An 18,743-nucleotide genomic window follows, 5' to 3' on the forward strand; every position below is an offset into this window, starting at 1 on the left:
TCTCTCTGTCTCTCTGTCTCTCTCTCTCTCTCTCTGTCTCTCTGTCTCTCTCTGTCTCTCTGTCTCTCTCTCTGTCTCTCTGTCTCTCTCTCTCTCTCTCTGTCTCTCTGTCTTTGTCTGCGTCTCTTGTCCGTCTGCTCTCGTATTTCTCTGCAGTGAGAGCTGCTGACCGAGGGCTTTCAGGCCTCTCGGGTGTCATTACTGACATCTGAGCTTGGGAGAGCAAGCTTTTTTTACTCTCTCACAACACACACATGAACACAGTCACAAAGTCATATCAAACCAGACAACACAATAATGCATGTCGAGTTATGAATCAGGACATGTGGACAAACACATAAGGTTGAATGTAAAGTAGATTGAAAGCAGACTTACTTTGTTTTTATTGTAATTATAAAGTTCATCACATATTGAGTTTTCTTCACATAGATCTCTGACTAATCACCCAGCTTGTTTAAAGCTGCCTCTGGCAACATTTCTACTCTGTATTTATCTCCAAACACATAAGGGGAGGAATCAAATTTAATATGAATCATGAATCTCTATTCCTGACATACTGCAGAGGGAGCCATCTGTTTGTTAAAAGTTTAATTTAGGAGAAAATCCTAAAAGTCAGAGAAGCACAAACAACTCAAGATTATTCAAGTATTTTCTTCTTCTTTTTTTTCATATGGGCCCTTGTTTCACACCGTTTCAGATATTATGAATAAACGAGAAAAAGTGTTGTATTTCTCCGGCAGAAATAAGACACAGATTTTAAAATATGGGAGTTCCCCATAAAGTCGCACCTGTTTTTATCTCCTCGCTGGTGTGGTTTTTAGGGCTTTGATAAACTGATAAGAAACCAGTGTTATCAGAGATCTTACAAGGCTGGAACTGCTCGACAGAATAACCTTCTGGAGCATATCATGACAGGTTAAGACACAAATTATTGAAGTAAAATCTTCCAATTCATATTGTCATGACCGGCTCAAAACCAGGAACAAATGACGAGAGGAGACGAGGAGTTACTCCCAAAAATATGTTACAATTATTTAAACTGAAGTAAAATTATTCGATGTAACAAACATTAGGAGATGTGGATGTCAGTTAATCAGTTGGTTAAGGGTGTATGTGAGAGTGAAGGACTGATGTCGTGTGGAAAGTCAAACAAAAGGCAAGAGCAGGGTGGCTAAACTGAAGAAAAGCTTCTCTCTGTCTTTTATTCTCCCTCCGATGAGGACACGGGGCCTTCTCTTATGGATTGGGAACACCCGACCAAGGTGTTCTCATTTCATGATGACCCAGCCACACCTACTGGCACCTGAAACACACAGACAGCCTGCAAAACAAGCAAACAAGCAAGCAGCAGGGGCGTCACAGTATAGTTACAATAATCTGTCAAATATTTCACAACTTTCTAGCAACTGGAGGAAAGAAGACTGTTTTAAAAATTAGAAATCCAGTTTAATATCCCCAAAAATAACTGGCATCTCTTTTTCGAACTTCTTTCATGTGAAAAATATCAAAAACTATGAGGCAGATCCAGAAAGAAATGTAGATCTGCTTGACATAAAACAATCTATTCTTCAGTATAAAGGATGTATTTTGATTATTTTTATAATTTGTTCAATGTCTCCCACTGTATGAATTTAAATGATTTTACCAGGAAGATAAAATCTCTTTTTTAAAAAGTGAGTCCTGGCTAAGATGGCAGGATTTAAGTTTCAAAAAAAGAAAACAACAAAAGAAGATGAGAAGAATACATCTTCATTTAACAGGGGTTAATGTTGATTAAAACGTACAAAAAAAAAGCAAATTGATAATCAATCATCAAATAAGCTCGTAATAAATGTTTAGATTGTCAACTGAACTTTATTTATACAGCACCTTTCATTCATTCAATCATGCAGCCCAAAGTGCTTCAAAAGCGTTTTCAGTTCTTATCATAGACTCTTCTCTGAATATGTTTAGATGCATTTTGATGTTTAATTTAAAGGTCTTATAATATCATTTTGAACTCCCTTAAGTTGTTTGTGTCTCTCTTTGTCTCTTCAGATGACACTGATGGCTCTCCTTCAACTACTGCCGAGAGTCAGGTGAGAAAGAAGAAAGAGACACAACCCTCTTGTTTATTGACTCTGATGTGTTGTTTATCTTGAGAAATAAATCGAGTACAAACTATTGTCAAATAAAGCTAGTACATGTATACCGTACAAAGTCTTGAGTCAAGCTCACCAGATGTGCTGACTTTTTTACATTCATTTTTTCAGTTTCTAAGTAAATGACAACCTTCATTTTTTCTGGTTGTGTGATTCCTGATAACATTGGCACGCGATCTGAGTTTGACTTCTAAGTTTCTCATTTTGTAGAGCCCAGCTGATATATTTGATGGCCAATATTATCAGCCAATGTGGCTCTAACACAGATATATTCATGACCATGCGGGCTGACGTTCCTAACAGAACCTTTATCCTGGTATATAAATAATGCTTGGAGAAACTTAGAGATGCATCACAGTTGTGCAGGTGGTGCAGCTCCATGCCAGAGCTCATGACATGGTATAATAATGTTACAAATTCCTTTTATAAAGTTATAAGAATGCAGTATTCTGGGAACCGTCAAGATCCATATTGGTGCATAAACCATATGAAAAGAGTTATTTTCATTCCAGGTCAAAAATCCCTATTATGAACACCAGACTAGTTATCCGTGTCATTGTTCCTATTACTGTATGTATGAGGGCTATTATTTTCCCAGTAAATTTGTATAATTGGAAATGCTTTGTATTTTATGTCTGCAGAATATAGTTAGCCATAATTTTGACAGTAGACATGGGAGACTTGATTGTCTTTGGAATTAAGTTGTATTAAATTTGGTATTGGCTTCACGAGTCGCCCTTAGTAAGTAAGAAAACGTAGTGACAAAATCCAATCCTTGCGTTGTTGTGGTTCGTCGTCCCTCCAGGTCGTGCAGTCGCTGGGCGTGGCCATCTACCAAGCTCTGGACTGGGGGCTGGACGACAGCGAAGAGCGGGAGCTCAGCCCACAGCTGGAGCGCCTCATCGAACGCATGGCTGGCGGGGACCAGGCTGAAAAAGGTGACATCAGGAACAGTACAACAGATGAGGGCTACAGCGGCCAAGAAGAGGAGGAAGAGGAGGAGGAGGATGAGCAAGAGGGAGCCAGAAGGCCAGTGTTTACGTTCCGCAAAGTGATGACGCTTTGTGCGTCTCGGCTGGCAAACCCCAGCTTGGCCCCGGAGCACTACCAGGCCGTGTGCAGGGCTCTGTTTTTGGAGACTCTTGAGCTACAGACCTTCCTTTTTAAGATCAGAGATGCTAAGGAGGTAAGTTCGTTTATAATGTCTGTTTTAACTTTGAATACTTAAACAGGAAAACCTGATTCTAACAATAGGTGTTATCAGACCAAACAGTTCTGGGGACTTTTTGAAGACTAGGGAGTTCCCTCACTTTTTTTCTGTCTGCATTCGCTCCGCCATGGTACCTACTCTGAAGCAGGAGCTGAAAAATGGTTCCTCTCAGTGGGGTTCTAGGAACTAAAAAACGTTCATAGCTCCTGCAATGCGGAATCATTAAAAATGGGGGAAGGTTTCAACAGTTCCTAGAACTATGAAAAAGTTCCTGCAGTCCCAAAACGGCTAATGTAGCTTTCAACCTTGAAGAAAAATATAAAAGGATGGTATGACCTGCTTTAATCTTTTTCAGTACATTTCTGCCTCCAGAGGCCTGCACCTCAATGGCTGCATGCACTTTGATTTGAAATACTAATACAGTCCTGCATTAATATTCCTGTTTTCATGCTACACAGCAGAGACAGATAAAAAAAAAACAATGCAACCGCCTCCACCGTTTCTTTCTGGATCTCAACCTCCTAGAATGTCAGCTTCCCTTAGAAAACTGTATCGTCTGGAAAACTATCTTTTAACATTTGTGCATGCAGAAAAAGCTGGCAGAGTCTACATTATATAGCACAGAAACATGGTGTGTAAATGTAAATGATGGGCTGATTGTTAGAAACTTTAGATTATTGTTAATGTAATGTTAGGTTGTTACAATAGTTTCTACACAAAGTGGCCTTCATTAGCAGAAGGTTATGTATATGCATGTAACCTTGGTAACGAGTCGGGTAGAGAAACATAACAACCGTCACTGTACTGCCTTTACTGTACTCGAGTCTCAACAAAATCCCTAATACTTGAAACGTCTACCAATGTGCTGTTAAATTACACAGTTAAAACAATGCACTCTTGCTTTTTGTTGCACAGATGCTGAAGAAAATCTCAACAAAGGAAGTTTTGGTGGACGGATCGACAGCCGAGCTGGACGCACTGAAACACCATGACTGGGTGAGATGAAGAGAGCGAGGCCACAGTGTGACAGGAAGAACAATACAGCTATTTGTGTGTGTGACAGAAGAAGGAAGGGCTGTGATGTTGGCTCATGCAGATGTGCCTGTTGTTGTTTCCATGCCAGGCTCGGCTGTGGGTGCAGCTGATGAAGGAGCTCCGGCAGGGAGTGAAGCTGAAGAAGGTGCAGGAGCAGCCATTCAACTCACTGCCCACAGAGTTCAGCCTCACTCCCTTTGAGATGCTGATGCAGGACATACGAACTCGCAAGTTCCAGCTGCGCAAAGTTATGGTGAGCCACGAGTCTCTGATTTAAACACCAAGGCATTAGTAAATGGTAAATGAACTTGAGCTTATATAGCGCTTTTCTAGTCTTCCGACTATTCAAAACGCTTTTACACCGCATGTCACACCCACCCATTCACACCCTTTCACACACTGATGGTAGTGATCGCTATGTAGTATCATCCATCAGAAGTAGCTAATCTCATTCATACAACACCACCGAAGCATGGGGAGCAATTCGGGGTTAAGTGTCTTGCCCAAGGACACATCGGACATATTGCTGCCATGGTGGTTGTCATAATTTCAGTATCAGGTGTCCATACCGATGTTATTAAGGATTTGACATTGTCAGCTAGTGAAAATCAAAACAATTGTTATTAATGTGTTAAGGGTTAGGAAACAGAACAACAACAAAACATTTACAGGTCTATTCTAAGAACATGTTATAAATGAAACATGTAAATATGGAAGACGTAACAATAAATCAAAGAAATAGTGGTGGTTACACATTTGTTATTTATCAGTGGATTGTTATGGATGACCTGTTAAAAGAGCCTCACAGTGGTTTGTCTACTGAGGCTCCTGTTGGTCATATAAAGGCATTAAGCCCTATTTTTTTAGTCTCTCTAATGCACCACATACTAAAGTCCAGGATTTTTTGCAGAAGAAATGTTGTATGTGGCACCTCAAGCCAGATACATAATTCAGCCTCTATTAATGAATATTAACCATATTAATGAAGGCTTCTCTCAGCCTTCTGTTGTTCTGGCAGTGGTCGCTCTTATACCCACATGACTCAATTCTAGTGTTGTATTTTTTTGTCTTACGCAGGTAGACGGGGACATTCCCACCAGAGTGAAGAGAAATGCTCATGAAATGATTCTGGATTTCATTAGATCACGACCCCCACTTAAACCAGTAAGTGTCCACTTAAACCAGTAAGTGTGGTTAAGTAACTTACTTTACTGTGTGTTCACTACAGCAGTGAGCTGAATGGACATACAAGTGCAAAAGTATTTGTTTCAGTATGAACAGAAAACCACTGCTTTGAGTTTTATACAGAAGGATAATTTAAGACTGTAAACAAAGATATGATTCAAACAGAATAGTGTTAAATAAGATTTTGTCTGTAAATGTGAAATTTGAGTTAATAAAAATGTAACTACCTCTTTGACCTTGGCACAGTTGTTCCCTGACTGAACCTCAGTATAACGTATCCTGCAGCATTAGCATAGATAGCTGTGAGCGTGCTGACTAATAGCAGTTGTACTTTTTGATATACTTTGGACTACGTGGATGAATTTGTTATGTTTGTACACTATAGTTTTCATTTAAGTCTGTGACCCTGAATAATATTTATTGTAATGATAGGTCATGTGACCATTTGTGCACGGGGTACCCGATTGGTCACTCAATCAATAATGTTTTGTTTTCATCTGATCTATTGCTACTAAGGGTCCCTTTTGATGTTTTAATCTCTGTCATAGAGACACAGGCTAAAAACACTGGAGAGGATTTAAAAATCGACCATGAACAAGGTTTTCATCTCTTTCAGATTTCCCTGAAATATGGATGTGTTCTTATTATTCTCCTCGTTAGGTTTCAGAGCGCAGCCTCCCTCCTCCTCCCCCACAGAAGAAGTCCCTCCATGACCTGGTCCTGGCTGGAATAAAGCAGGAAAGAAAACTCCGGCCTGTGGACCCCTCTGGCTCCAGACGTGAGTGGACGATCAATCAACACTGTTTCTCAAGAGAATTCTTAAAAGAACCATTACTGTACAAGAAATGCTTACATCTGTCAGTCTAAAAGGCAAAACTTTTCTCGATCAATCTAAAAGTACATTAATGGATGAAGTTTATTACATATGCTTTTCGCCAGGCCACGTGTCACTTAGTAAGTAAGGGATGGACCATTGTTCCGTCAAGTGTAGAAGTTTTTCCCATTGGCTGCCCCTTAACAAAATGAGTAGGTGCAAACATTTGTTCCATATTGTAGCTTCAAAGTACACAAGCTTCTTTCAGAGCTACAGTTATTGTGTCCATCCCTTACTCACAGTGGATAACTTATAGAGGGCAAACTGTGGTCAAAGAACAGCTTTAATATAGAGATGAATGGTTCTACTGAAGGTGAACGAACTCTGATAAATAATGACTACACGGCTGATGCTGTATTCTTTACACTCTGTACAGGTGCCTGTGAGGGTCAAACTGAAGTCATACTACAGTTTCCAACTTAGACTGTGATAAGAGTATTTTAATGGTTGTATTGATTTACATAATTACTGACCAGCTATTTAAGGATCAAGGTCAATGTGCTTCAGGATGTGTGCAGTGAGGTCACAAAACACACTGAGCCAACACAACGCGGAGTGGACAAGTTGCTGTGTTTTTAAAGTGATGTTGTTTGTGAGGACTAGAAATAATCTTTCTTCTAATATTAGAGGGACTGACTTTTCAGTCATGTTAAAGTCTTTGTTTTTATAGGCAGCATACCTCCAAATATAAATGAGAAAGGCACTTAAGCCGTCCAGCTTGTTTTTAGAGGTAAAAAATAAACAACAAGAATTGTGTTTATTTCCTCTTTTAGGGCATAGGGCATTCATAATCATACATTATGTTGTGTTTTTAAAACTGTCAAATGTGCTGTGAGTTGAAAAACAGTTTGACATCATGAGATCATTTTTGCACAGGTTAATATAAACTCATAACACCTGTGCTTACTTTGTTCTGTATATCACAGCTTACGTAAAAAGAGAAAAAGCTCTTCAGTTAAGTTTATCTATATTTTTTAAACAAAAACAATCTGTATTTTACAAGGAATGATAAAATATGCATTTAATAAACGTTTTTTTTCTCTTCCAAATGGAGCGATGTGCCAAGTTCTGTTAAACCAAAGCAAATAAACACATTGACACACAGGTCAAACTCACACTCAACTGTATGTACGCTTTCTTTGAAGCTTTGAGAATTGTTTTTGTCTCTTTAGCTACTATCCATCTCGTCATTAACTTTTTCTGTTTGCTGTGTCTTGGTACGAGGTGAATCCAAATCAAGTGATAAACTTGGTGTGAAATTGTCAAATTGATTGGACAATGCTACAATTTGTTACTATAGAAAAAGTAATAAGTGAACCTTTGAGTTCTGGTTGCACTGAAAGAGGCGCTCCTCATGCTATAAAACTTAACAGTCTCCCATAAGGAGCCCAGTGCTACTCAAAACAACATTTAATACAGTGGTAAAACTGTAAGGGCAATGCAGTCCAAAGTTGTTTGCTTGAGTACAATTATTATGAACAGAGGTGTGGTTATATCTTGTTGATGGTAAAATGCTGCACATTCTAAATTTCCCTGAGTGAACGTTTCCAAGGGATTAATGAAGTTCCTATCTATCTATGGTACATCATGGAATCACTGCCCTCTCTCAGTTTCTCTGTTCTTGTTGTGTTTCTCCTCCCTCAGCGTTTGGCTCTCTGCCCTGCCTGGCTCAAACTTGTCCTTGTGATGTCAAATCCACCTCATGCATCGACCTGTCTGTGTCTGAACTTGGATCACGCTTACCGTCCCGCCCTCGTGTACTGCTCAAGGCTCCCACTCTGGCCGAGATGGAAGAGATGAACATATCTGAGGTGAGGCCAGACGCTGAGATATTAGTAGAGGAATCATTGGACTCATTGTTGCTGTCTCACAGGGCTGATCTGCAGAAGCAGCAGAGACTCAGTGCTCCACTTTCAGAGGGTTGAGATGCCTGTATGCTGATGGAGGATAGCACAGTGCTGGAAAGGGAACATTGATTGAGAGAATCCTCTTCTCTATTTTACACTCAATAACTTCGGGAAATCAAAACTTGATGTCTTCCTCCTTGTGCTGTATAAAAGCGGCAGTCAAAACTAACTCCTGCTCAGTCCAGGGTGACAGCATGTTTACTTTTTTTCAACTTAGTTTCAATATCTTGTTCTTTTTCTTAATTTGAGCATAGTGTGAAAACTGGATTATAAAGTTATAATCCAGGTTTAATATGCAGCATAGGTAGAGCTCATTTTCTCCCCTTTATTCTCTACTACCTTTTTTAATACCTTTAAACAAATATTTTCCTGTGAGTCTTATAAAACAGCTGTTTATTTCTCCACTATGGTCACTGCACATGAACAGCTGCAACATTAATGCTGAAATAATTGAATTACAGTTATATACTGATGGTATGTTATTATATATACTTTCAGGTACTTTGAGGTTTTTGAGATTAACTTAATTAAAATAGTGAATTGTGGGCTTTAACTTCAGACAAAGTGCTTCTTTACTCTGGTATCATTATTGGCCATTAGAAAATACACCAGCAACTTTATTTGCCTTGCTTGGAGGGAGTTGTTCAAGACAAATATGCCCAATATGACAATATACACACAATATTTGATCCATCTTTTTTTTTTTTTTACATCCCATTCCCCTTCTTCCCCCTCTTTAGGAGGAGGAGTCTCCAGACAACAGCGACTCGAGGAGGGCTGAGAGCTCGCCCACACCTCTAAAAAGAGATCGCTCCTTCTCAGAGCACGACCTGGCCCTGCTCCGTGGTGAGATGCTTCCCTCGCTCTCTGAGTCGTCCCAGCTGGGCGGTGGGGTCATGCTGAGGGGCGAAAGGCCTCGGTCCAGGACTCTGACTGGAGCTGGGCCGCCTCCTTACCACAGAGGTCAGTTTGTACATGATTGTGCTACTGATTCTCCACTTAATGAAGCCACTTCCTACTCTTCACTCTTTTATTGATCATGTGAATATGTCCAATTACACATAGCATAGGTATGAAGATAAAAATATGACATTATGGTATCATAGTCTGTGGCTTTTCCAGCTTTCTTGAATTTCCACAGTGTCTTTTCTGTGTCATGTCTTTACTCTTGAGAAACCTTATGCACAGTGTGTGTTATTGCTCAACACATTAATGTGATGCTGGTTGATGACTTATCAATATATTGGCAACCTTTCTAAAACAACTACTGAGACTACAATTTCATCTAATTAATTTTAGAGTGAGTTTGTTGCTGAAATGAACATTCATTGGGATCAGCTGCTGTCATGTTTTTATTTTGCATGAAAAGCTGCAGACAGTCACCTTCTGTGGCAGATGATTCACACTGCTTGCAGTTTTAACTGTCCTCCCACAGAGGGAGACAGAGTGCCAGTTTAACTACTTTCTGCAGTCTCCACAGACACTATTTTTGTCCTCCATTTATGGATTAGTGATTTGGATATTTTTACATAGTGCAAAATCATACTCATGGTCCTCATAACCGTATTAAGCAGGTAGCGGCTGTATCAGTGATTTTATACTAGGAAATTAAAATGTAACATACTGTAATCTTTTGTACCACTTTTACCAATTGATTTTTTATTTTATTGAAAAGAGAATATTTTTCAGGGTTTAAGTTCTCCTTTCAAGGCAATGAATGATTCATTTGTTGTTAAGACTTTGTCCCCACCGATTCAATCTCAAACCTCAGGTATATCTCAGCACTAACCTCATTAAATTACTGTTAACGTGCTGAAATAAGAGTCCACTGTGATCAAATCCTAACAACCTTGCTGACAGGGACTTGGCAGGAGCTTTATCTGCCATCAAGCTGTTGGGAGTGTTGTGATGGATTCTAATCAAATACAAAGATGTGCTGATAAAGTGTAACCCAGTAAAGCTAATGGATTAGCCACGGGGAGGAGGTAAATTGTCTGATGTCCATGATTCTTGCTTTAGCAGCCCGGCCATCCATATCCAGAGATGATTGTTTGGGAAACAGTGCAAACTTGAATCCGTTCCTGCTGCAAGCTGATCCACACAGCTGCACACCACAAGCTTTAAAGTTTAGACCATCATATCTTGATGGAGATTTATGTTGTAGTTCAGGACTTTGCCTACAGGGGGCTCCCTTGTCTTCATTGTGAGAGTGTAAGCCTGTAAGCTGCCATCAACAGCTGATCCAAATTATGTGTGCTAATGATGTTTACCCACCTTCCTCTCAGTCTGTTTACTTTCCATTAGAGCCAAATTGACACCTTCCATTTGCAGGATGGAAGAGGCACCGTGTGTGTTCTCTTTTAACCCCCCCCCCCCCCTCTCCACCTCCCGCCCCCCACCACCACCACCTCCGTCAGAGCCTCTGCTGAGCTCCTCTTTTAGATCTACCTCTCACAGTGATCTAAGTTACAGATGGAGTAGCATGGGCTCAATATCTCCACTGAAAACAGATGAATAATACATGGCAGTGTGAGGGTCGACTGACAGGCATGCTGAGATCTGAGACACAGCTGAATGAAAGAGTCTGATGAGTAATTTATGGACTTGTTAGACTGGGATTTGTGGATTTCTCTCGTTCACTTTCTGATTCTGTCCTACTTTGATTTGATTGTGTTTGGTCCTTCTATTAAACTCTAAATTCTTCCTACATTTTCAACCACTTCTCCTTCTCCCCAGCTTCCTTCCCAGTTCACGGCTGGGTGCCGCCCTCTCCGGCCCGACTGTCGCTGAGTTCAGTCGATGAGACCACTGAGCCGTCAGAAACAAGGTCAGGCTCCAGAGCTGAAGACAAGAACCAGTGGATGGTGAGTTTGCGTTGGGGCTTGTTTAGCTCAGTGTGAAATGTCCGCAGTCCTGCTGATAATGCAGCAACAACATTCACCTTGTCAGTTTCATCAATGAATAAGTCTTTGGGAAAGAAGTTTCCCTAAACACATAAATAATTTGGTAGTAAGAGTATTTCAATTTAATTGCATACAAATAATTCTTTGAATTTCCAGAAACATTTGTCAATAGACAGAACTTGAAGGTTGATTTTATTCTATTATTAAGAGATAAGAAAAACGTATTCATTGGGCAAAGTCACTTAGTTTAAATAATTGTCTTTTATCCTCAGTCGCGTGTTCAGTCAAATTACATGATCATGATTTTCAGTAAATGTGCCTTTCTTTATGATTTGGACTTATGTCTGTGTTTTTTAGGGCATTCTATGTTGGCTTAAAAAACGACTTTGAAAAAAAGCAGTCATCAATCCTTGTTGTAACTTTTTTAGAGCTTTCAGTCACATCACTTCATCTACAACGACTTTTGGAGGGGAATTCTAGTATCTGAAAACATGTGTCATGACTTATAGGTCAAAATTTTGTAGAACTGCCCCACTAGACCATTTCACCTGCCCAAATAGATCACTTCTTGAGATGGGTTGTAATGGCTGCAAACTTACCTATTCAGGGTCAAATGTTTGTCAATGGAGTATTGTGGTTTCAGAGAAATATAAGAGATGGATTTAAACAAAAAGCTCCTTACTTAAGAATAAAGTTTCACCGGTTCAGGTGTTCTTTCAGTAATGTTGTCAGACATTTAGAATAACAATTTTAGCTGAGCAGTGGCAACAGTAGGAACTTTTAGCAGATGTGCTTTGATCAGGCATATTTGCCCACAAAGATCACATGAAAGCATGTTCCTCGGCTGCTGTCTGAAGCCATCCACTGCATCAAATCAAAAATATGTGTACCTATTAGACTTTTAATGAATCAATTGTTAAATTTAACAGTCTCATTTATGTAAAAAGAAAATAGCCTAGTTTAAAAAAATACAGGAAAACTATTTTATGCAGCGAAATATTCAACTTAAACAGAAACCTTATGGCAAAGAAACGATGAGATGAAAGATGCTAAATGGTCAGAGGAGCTGAGGCAAACTGCAGAGTCTACAGTAAACAATGGATGGACTGACTGACAGTTTGGAGATTTTCTCTTCTTCTGCTGTCTTGTATGTTCAGGAGGAGTTCAGCCACCCTGTGGAGAGTCTTGCCTTAACGGTGGATGAGGTCATCAATGTGCGCAGAGTGTTGGTCAAAGCAGAGATGGAGAAGTTCCTTCAGAGCAAAGAACTCTACAATAACCTAAAGAGGGGAAAGGTAACATAGCGGATCTTCCCTCATTGCTGCTCTTTCTGTGCTATGTTTACTATGAATACATTTATTCACCAGGTTTGTGTGTTTTTTGTCAGGTTTGCTGCTGCTGCAGGGTGAAATTCCCTCTCTTGTCATGGCCATCTACCTGCTTATTATGTAAAAGGTATCACATAATTTTGTTATTGAACCTATTTGGAATTTTTGAAAGATTAGGTTTCTTTTAAAGGAAATGCTTGAATTTTTATTACCTATTTAATGGCGTGCTGGATAGCCTAGCGGTTATGTTGTAATAATCACTTGTAGAGAATAATCAGTGAGAGTTTTTTGGTTTACTCCATTTGCCGAAAAAAACTATCTCATACCTGTTTACCTGCTGCTGACTGAAGCAATTTACTAGAGACATTCTGAAGTGTTTTGTAACTTTTCATCATGTAGACCCTAAAATATGAACACATTGAGCCCATGTGTCCCTTTTTAACTTAGTGAGTTCAGTGTAATTACAAGTATTACTGCTACTGTCTCCATAAACATGGCAGCCAAAACTGTAAAATATGAACACAGAAAGAAACGTTTCCCTTGAAGCAAACCACTTTATGGCTTTATTTGAATTTTAGTAGTCACTATTAAAACTCACACACACTCACTCCTGATTTGTCGTTTCCCCCCCCCCCCCCCCCCCCAAATGTATCTGTAATGCCCAATGCACAGAGGTTGTAGTCAAATTGGCGGCCCAGGTTCAAATCCAATCTGTGGCTCCTTTCCCGCATGTTATTCCCCACACTCCCTGTCCCTGATTTCCAACTCTATCCACTGTCCTGTCTCCACAATAAAAGCACAAAAAGCACAAAAATAAACCTACATTAATTTCTCTCACAGATCTGTCTGCGGCTCCTGCAGTGCAAAGGTAATGAAACCATATTTTGAGTTATATTGATTCATCCAAAGCAATTGTGTTATGATTAAATATGTGTCAGTGATTACTTTGCTTTTTTATTGCTTTGCAAAATGATACCAAGAATGTATTTGGATGTGGATGTTGAAACTCCTGTTCACGTATTGTTTTGTTTGGGAAGTTAACCAACCACTGAAGTGGCTGGTATTCCTGTTAACGTCCTCTTCTGTTGTTCTTTTGTTGGTTTTGATTTGTTGCCGCGGTCCCAGGCTGTGTTGGATGTGTGGGTCTGTGCTCTGTAGGTTTGACGTTTAGGCTGTCTGGATTTTGTGCATTTTTTTGTGTGTATGTGATTTCTAAATAATTTGTGTGTTGTTGTTGTTGTTTGTTGGGGTGTTGTGCTACAGTACATTGTTGTAACATTAATTGAGTTCGGTCTTTGTTGTCTGTGACATTTAACGGTCATGATTATGTGGTGTTTAAGTGTGGAGTTCTTAGTGTTTTTGTGTTTGTATTGATTAAAACTTTATAAATACTGGTTTAAAGAATATTTGTCCCCTGTGTATGCTTTAATAACACTTTCTCATTTTTTTCTATCTTATTGTTTTTCCCCTATGATGTTTCTTCTCCTTTATGAAGATGAAGATCCCATCAAAGAAGATGGCCCATATTCCTGTGTACACTGTCGGCTTCCACAGCACTCCAAAGAGCCATGGGCACAAAAGCCAAGTCTATAAGTGAGTTTAAGTATGTTATTAAACCCATTTGAGGTCAGTAGGGGACAACTTCACAGATTGTAAGTGTGAATGCATAGGTGTCTATATAAAAATAAATCCACTCCATTGATTTCTTTCCTTATGCTCTTAATGACTTAACGATATGATCTCAATCTATAGTATCAAGTCTGCTGCAAAAGAGCATGATGTTCAACAATGGTCCCATTTGGAGTAAAATAGATGATAGGGTAGGGTATGCTTAAGGTTGTGGATACATGTGACCAATAAGTCCCTACCATGCTGACCTGTTGGCAAAACAGTTTCAGTGCTATGGCATGATTTACACATTGCTACACTTGTATCCTTGTTAATAGTTTACAATGACCTGTTTTAGAGATGTTATACCTGAAAGCTGCCTTTGATACAGTGGATCCCAAGATCCTTTTCTCACACCTTTAGCATTGTGTAGGCATAAAAGGCACTGCCCTCAAATGGTTTGAGTCCGATCTCACAGGATGGAGTTTCTCTGTCCACCTGGGCGAATATTCTTTGGACACAGCCCCACTTACTTGTGGAGTCCCGCAAGGGTCCATTTTGGGCCCCTTTCCTTTTTTGTTGTATCTGTTGCCCTTTGGATCAATGAAATAAAGAGACAATATTCCCTTTAACTTCTTTGTTCTTGAACGATTTTAAAATTTGGATGGAGTTGAATTTTCTAAATTTGAACGAAAACAAGACCAAGATTGTTATACTGTATTTGGTAAGCAACAGCTTTTTTTTGATGACCTTGTACCTACTCTTGGCCCTCTACTGTAGCTTCCCACAAATGTCAAAGTGTGAAAAATCTTATTCAAGATTCAAGATTTGTATTTGTAATGTTATCATCATCCCTGCGACGTCTCCAAATCATACAAAACACTGCAGCCGTCTGCTAACTGGGAAGAAAGATGACAGAATTACACCCATTTAGCCTCTCTTCATTAGCTTCCTGTCTGCTACAGGGTTGATTTTAAGATTTTATTGATTACTTTTAAGGTTTTAAATGGATTAGCACATTCCTATCTTGTCAATCTGATTTACACTTTCATATTCCAGTAAGACCACTAAGGTCAACAAACCAACTGCTCTATGTCCCAAGATCAAAAAAGAGGGGATTGAGCCTTTGTGGTGGTGGCTCTTACATTTTGGGACAGTAATCCTATCCACATATGATCTGCTCAGTCGATCAACATTTTTAGGTCACTGCTGAAGACGTATCCCTTTTTGATGTCAATTAATTCTAGTTGACCTTGATCTTGTGATCTTGTTGCATTTTGTTCAATATCTTTGTTTGTGGACTCTCTTGATCTTTCATTGGGATTTCATTTCAATTGGATTGTTTCTCTTGGTTGTAGAGCACTTTGGTCAACGTGATTTAAAAAAAAAAGTGCTTTATAAATAAACTTGACTTGACTTGACTACTCACCCTCTCAGACAAATATTCTGACTTAAAAAACAACAACAAAGTTGAAAAGATGGAAAAAATCTCAAGCTTGAGCCTTCAAAAACCAATTAACAAAACAATGAGTGATAACATTATTTTCTACATCCCATTCTTATATAAAGTCTATGATTAGCTCTAGTGATTAACTCAAGTAGGCTGATAGTAATGTCATTATTATTGTAAGCATTTGGGCATTAACCTAATCGAAGAATGAAACCCTGACCTGATGATCACATCAGAAGAAAAGTCAGGGGATGACTATAGTTTACACAATGCATCCCTTGGTAGCTAGGTAGGGCTTGAATCTGTGTTCCAAACATAATGGCAACACATCCAATTGTTGTCGCTATATTTTTATTGAAAAAAGTATTTATATGGTAAAGGAACATTAATGTCAATGAAGACTGTCATGGCAATCTATATTGCAGTTGTTGAGATAGTCCTAGGATTTTCTTTGTAATGTCCAAGGTCTAAAGTTATCTTGACATTTGGATGGACTCCTTGTTCATGATACTCAGGCCCAGTTTCCTCACAGTTCTTTCAGCCAATCGTGGCAGGTGTCCAAGCCAAGGGCAACTGCTCACGCCAGGTTAAGAACACAGGTTAGATCTATTTAAATCTGCCTGCCCCTCCCTCAAGCCACTGACTGCTAACCTTCTCCAACTTAAGAAGATACAGTCGTGTGCTTACCTCAACCACTCACAGATTGCCTACTCAATCCAATCACCCACCCCCCTTTCCATTGTTATATAATCAGTGTTGTGCCTCCTCTGAGGCCTCTAAGCAGTCATTATGTAATAATTACTCAGCTGTCATTAATGTCCTCACTCCTCATACCCGTGTGAAGAGAAATGAGAAAGAAGGATTGTATTTAGTATATTAGCACGATAACTCCTGTTTCGTACCTGTCATTACCTCCACACCATGCAGCAATAATGACAGATCTAGAAGGTTTCACTAAAACAGTAATTGAATCAAAGCTGATGACCTTAATCTTTTGGTTGTGTCTATAATGACCTATCCAGTATGTTATTTTTTAAGTAAAAGCATTTATCTTGTTGTATTTAATTAAATAAGCTGAAATTAGCATACAGGATAAATTCACATTTATACTTTGAACAGTCAATATTTCTGTTTAAAATGCCACCACTACAAAGATGTTGAATTTGAAGCTGCAAAATCACGTTTAAACATTGGTTGGAATTCAAATTTTACACCAAAACTGAAATATCATGTAAGACTTGTACGCATGTCTCGCTTGTCCTCCTGTGAGCAGTTCCATTGTTAAAACTGGTTTAGCTACCAACTTTTTCTGTTCTACACGCGATTATGACCTTGCAATTAAACCTTATATCCTCAGACTGAAACAAAATAGCTCAGTAAAGCTCATTTCAGGGAATTATTTTAATACAAAATTAATAGCATCAAAAGTAAGCTCTACTTATTGCTACTTATCTGAATTTATATCAAATTGACTTTCAACCCTGTTCATCTGCAGGTCTCTGCGCAGTTTAACCCGCCGCTCAGTGGAGGAGGAGTTCCCCCACCTGTACGCACACGGCTGCACGCTGCGCGACATCTGTGCTGAGTGCACCAAATTCGTGGCTGATGTAATTTCCTCCAGCCGACGGAGCCTGGACATCCTCAACAACACTCCCAAGAGGGAGGCCAAAGCTGCTGCTGCGCCTGCGGCTCCCCTGAGACCACAGCTGCAGCGACAGTCCAAGCTTGAGACTTGTCCTCCACCTCCCCCTCAGTGTTACCCCCAGCTCACTCCCCAGCACCGTCATCAACAGCTTCTCATGTCATCGTCGTCTCCGTCGCCTCAGCTCCACACCAAGACCACGAACAATGTGAACCAATGAACCGTCGGGCCAATGTTTTATCCCTTTCTGCTCATACATGCTCACACACACACACACACACACACACACACACACACACACACACACACACACACACACACACACACACATACACATACATACATACACACTTAATGAGTAGTTCTTCTGCACTGTGCACACACACATTCACAGGAAAGGTAGAATTCTTCAAATCCAATTAGGTCATTCTATAAACGATTGCTGGGTTGGAGCTTTAAATTATCTTAATGGTTGTGCTTTGATGTATAAAGCTTTTATGATGATATATAGAAGACCTTTTAGTAAAAAAAAAAAATTAAAAAGCTAGGGATTCTGAACCACCACCGCCTCACCCATCATCTACTTTCCAACTACATCACACACGCACACATAATGCACATGCACTGAACAACCCAGTCTCTTGAAAGTTTTGAGTGCTGTACTTGCAGCACCATGACTTCCCTGCCTGCTGCTCACAGCAGCTCCTACAGCAGTAGGAGGTAGAGGGTGGATGAGAAAGCAGTGAGTGGGGGACTAAACACTGTGAAAGAGAAGGTGGAGGGAGTGTGAGGTGGCGGTGGTAGTTTGACGAGAATAAAAGCAGCATAGAGTCGACATGTAACCCTTAGCATCTTATCTCCCTCTTGTTGCCTTGTTTTGTTATGAATGTAATTTAGAGACACAGAAACAGAATTGTAAAGTTAGAAGCTTGTACACAACACAGGAACATTTATTTTTAATTATCCAAAAAGGGATTTGTAACAAGTGGCTGCTGCATAATGAAGGCTCTTTTGCATTTTAGACATGCTTGTATAGTCCCAGGTACTACTGGATGGGGTATGAAAGCGGCGACACTGTGAATGTAAAGGGGTGAAGTTGCACCTTAAACTGCTGCAGCATGATGATGCTGGTTTGAAGTGAGCAGATGAAACTCCCACCTCTTACTCCCCATAGACGCTTGCCATCTGCTCTGGATTTGTAAACAAAAAGTAAAACCCAACTGCAATAAATTGTAACGACAAACACAAACATTACTGCGTCTGAGTTTTTGCTGTTCACTCTGCATGCTGTGTTCTGTGCAGCCAATGAGGTCAAACTGCTGCACTTCATGCATGGATGCACAAATCATTTTGATTTCATTTATTTGTGCAAAAACATAAAACTATGCTTTTTCTATTCATCAAAGCAATGCACATATGTGTTAACCAACTGAGGAAGCTGGAGTAAAAGAGAACTCAAC

The 18,743-nt window shown here is 39.7% G+C and overlaps 1 protein-coding gene across 3 annotated transcripts in view; it reads left to right on the top strand.

Annotated features, from left to right (window-relative positions):
• Positions 1-18,532, top strand: part of spire2 (spire-type actin nucleation factor 2) — a 28,216-nt gene extending 9,684 nt beyond the window's left edge. Inside the window, exons 2-15 of one of the 3 annotated variants that reach the window (XM_020642740.3) lie at positions 2,038-2,078; positions 2,947-3,327; positions 4,267-4,347; positions 4,475-4,639; positions 5,464-5,550; positions 6,232-6,349; positions 8,090-8,256; positions 9,093-9,315; positions 11,089-11,216; positions 12,413-12,550; positions 12,643-12,710; positions 13,424-13,451; positions 14,079-14,176; positions 17,137-18,532. In XM_020642740.3, the coding sequence (XP_020498396.1) occupies positions 2,038-2,078; positions 2,947-3,327; positions 4,267-4,347; positions 4,475-4,639; positions 5,464-5,550; positions 6,232-6,349; positions 8,090-8,256; positions 9,093-9,315; positions 11,089-11,216; positions 12,413-12,550; positions 12,643-12,710; positions 13,424-13,451; positions 14,079-14,176; positions 17,137-17,503 (2,090 nt within the window). In that variant the 3' untranslated portion in view covers positions 17,504-18,532. Of the gene's footprint in view, positions 1-2,037; positions 2,079-2,946; positions 3,328-4,266; positions 4,348-4,474; positions 4,640-5,463; positions 5,551-6,231; positions 6,350-8,089; positions 8,257-9,092; positions 9,316-11,088; positions 11,217-12,412; positions 12,551-12,642; positions 12,711-13,423; positions 13,452-13,708; positions 13,738-14,078; positions 14,177-17,136 lie in introns of those variants that run through there. The other 2 variants (XM_029278919.2, XM_065956709.1) reach the window with 2 other exon arrangements.
• Positions 18,533-18,743: the final 211 nt, after the last annotated feature.

This window comes from Labrus bergylta, chromosome 7 (genome assembly GCF_963930695.1).
Source record: "Labrus bergylta chromosome 7, fLabBer1.1, whole genome shotgun sequence".
Taxonomy (NCBI): Eukaryota; Metazoa; Chordata; class Actinopteri; order Labriformes; family Labridae; genus Labrus; species Labrus bergylta.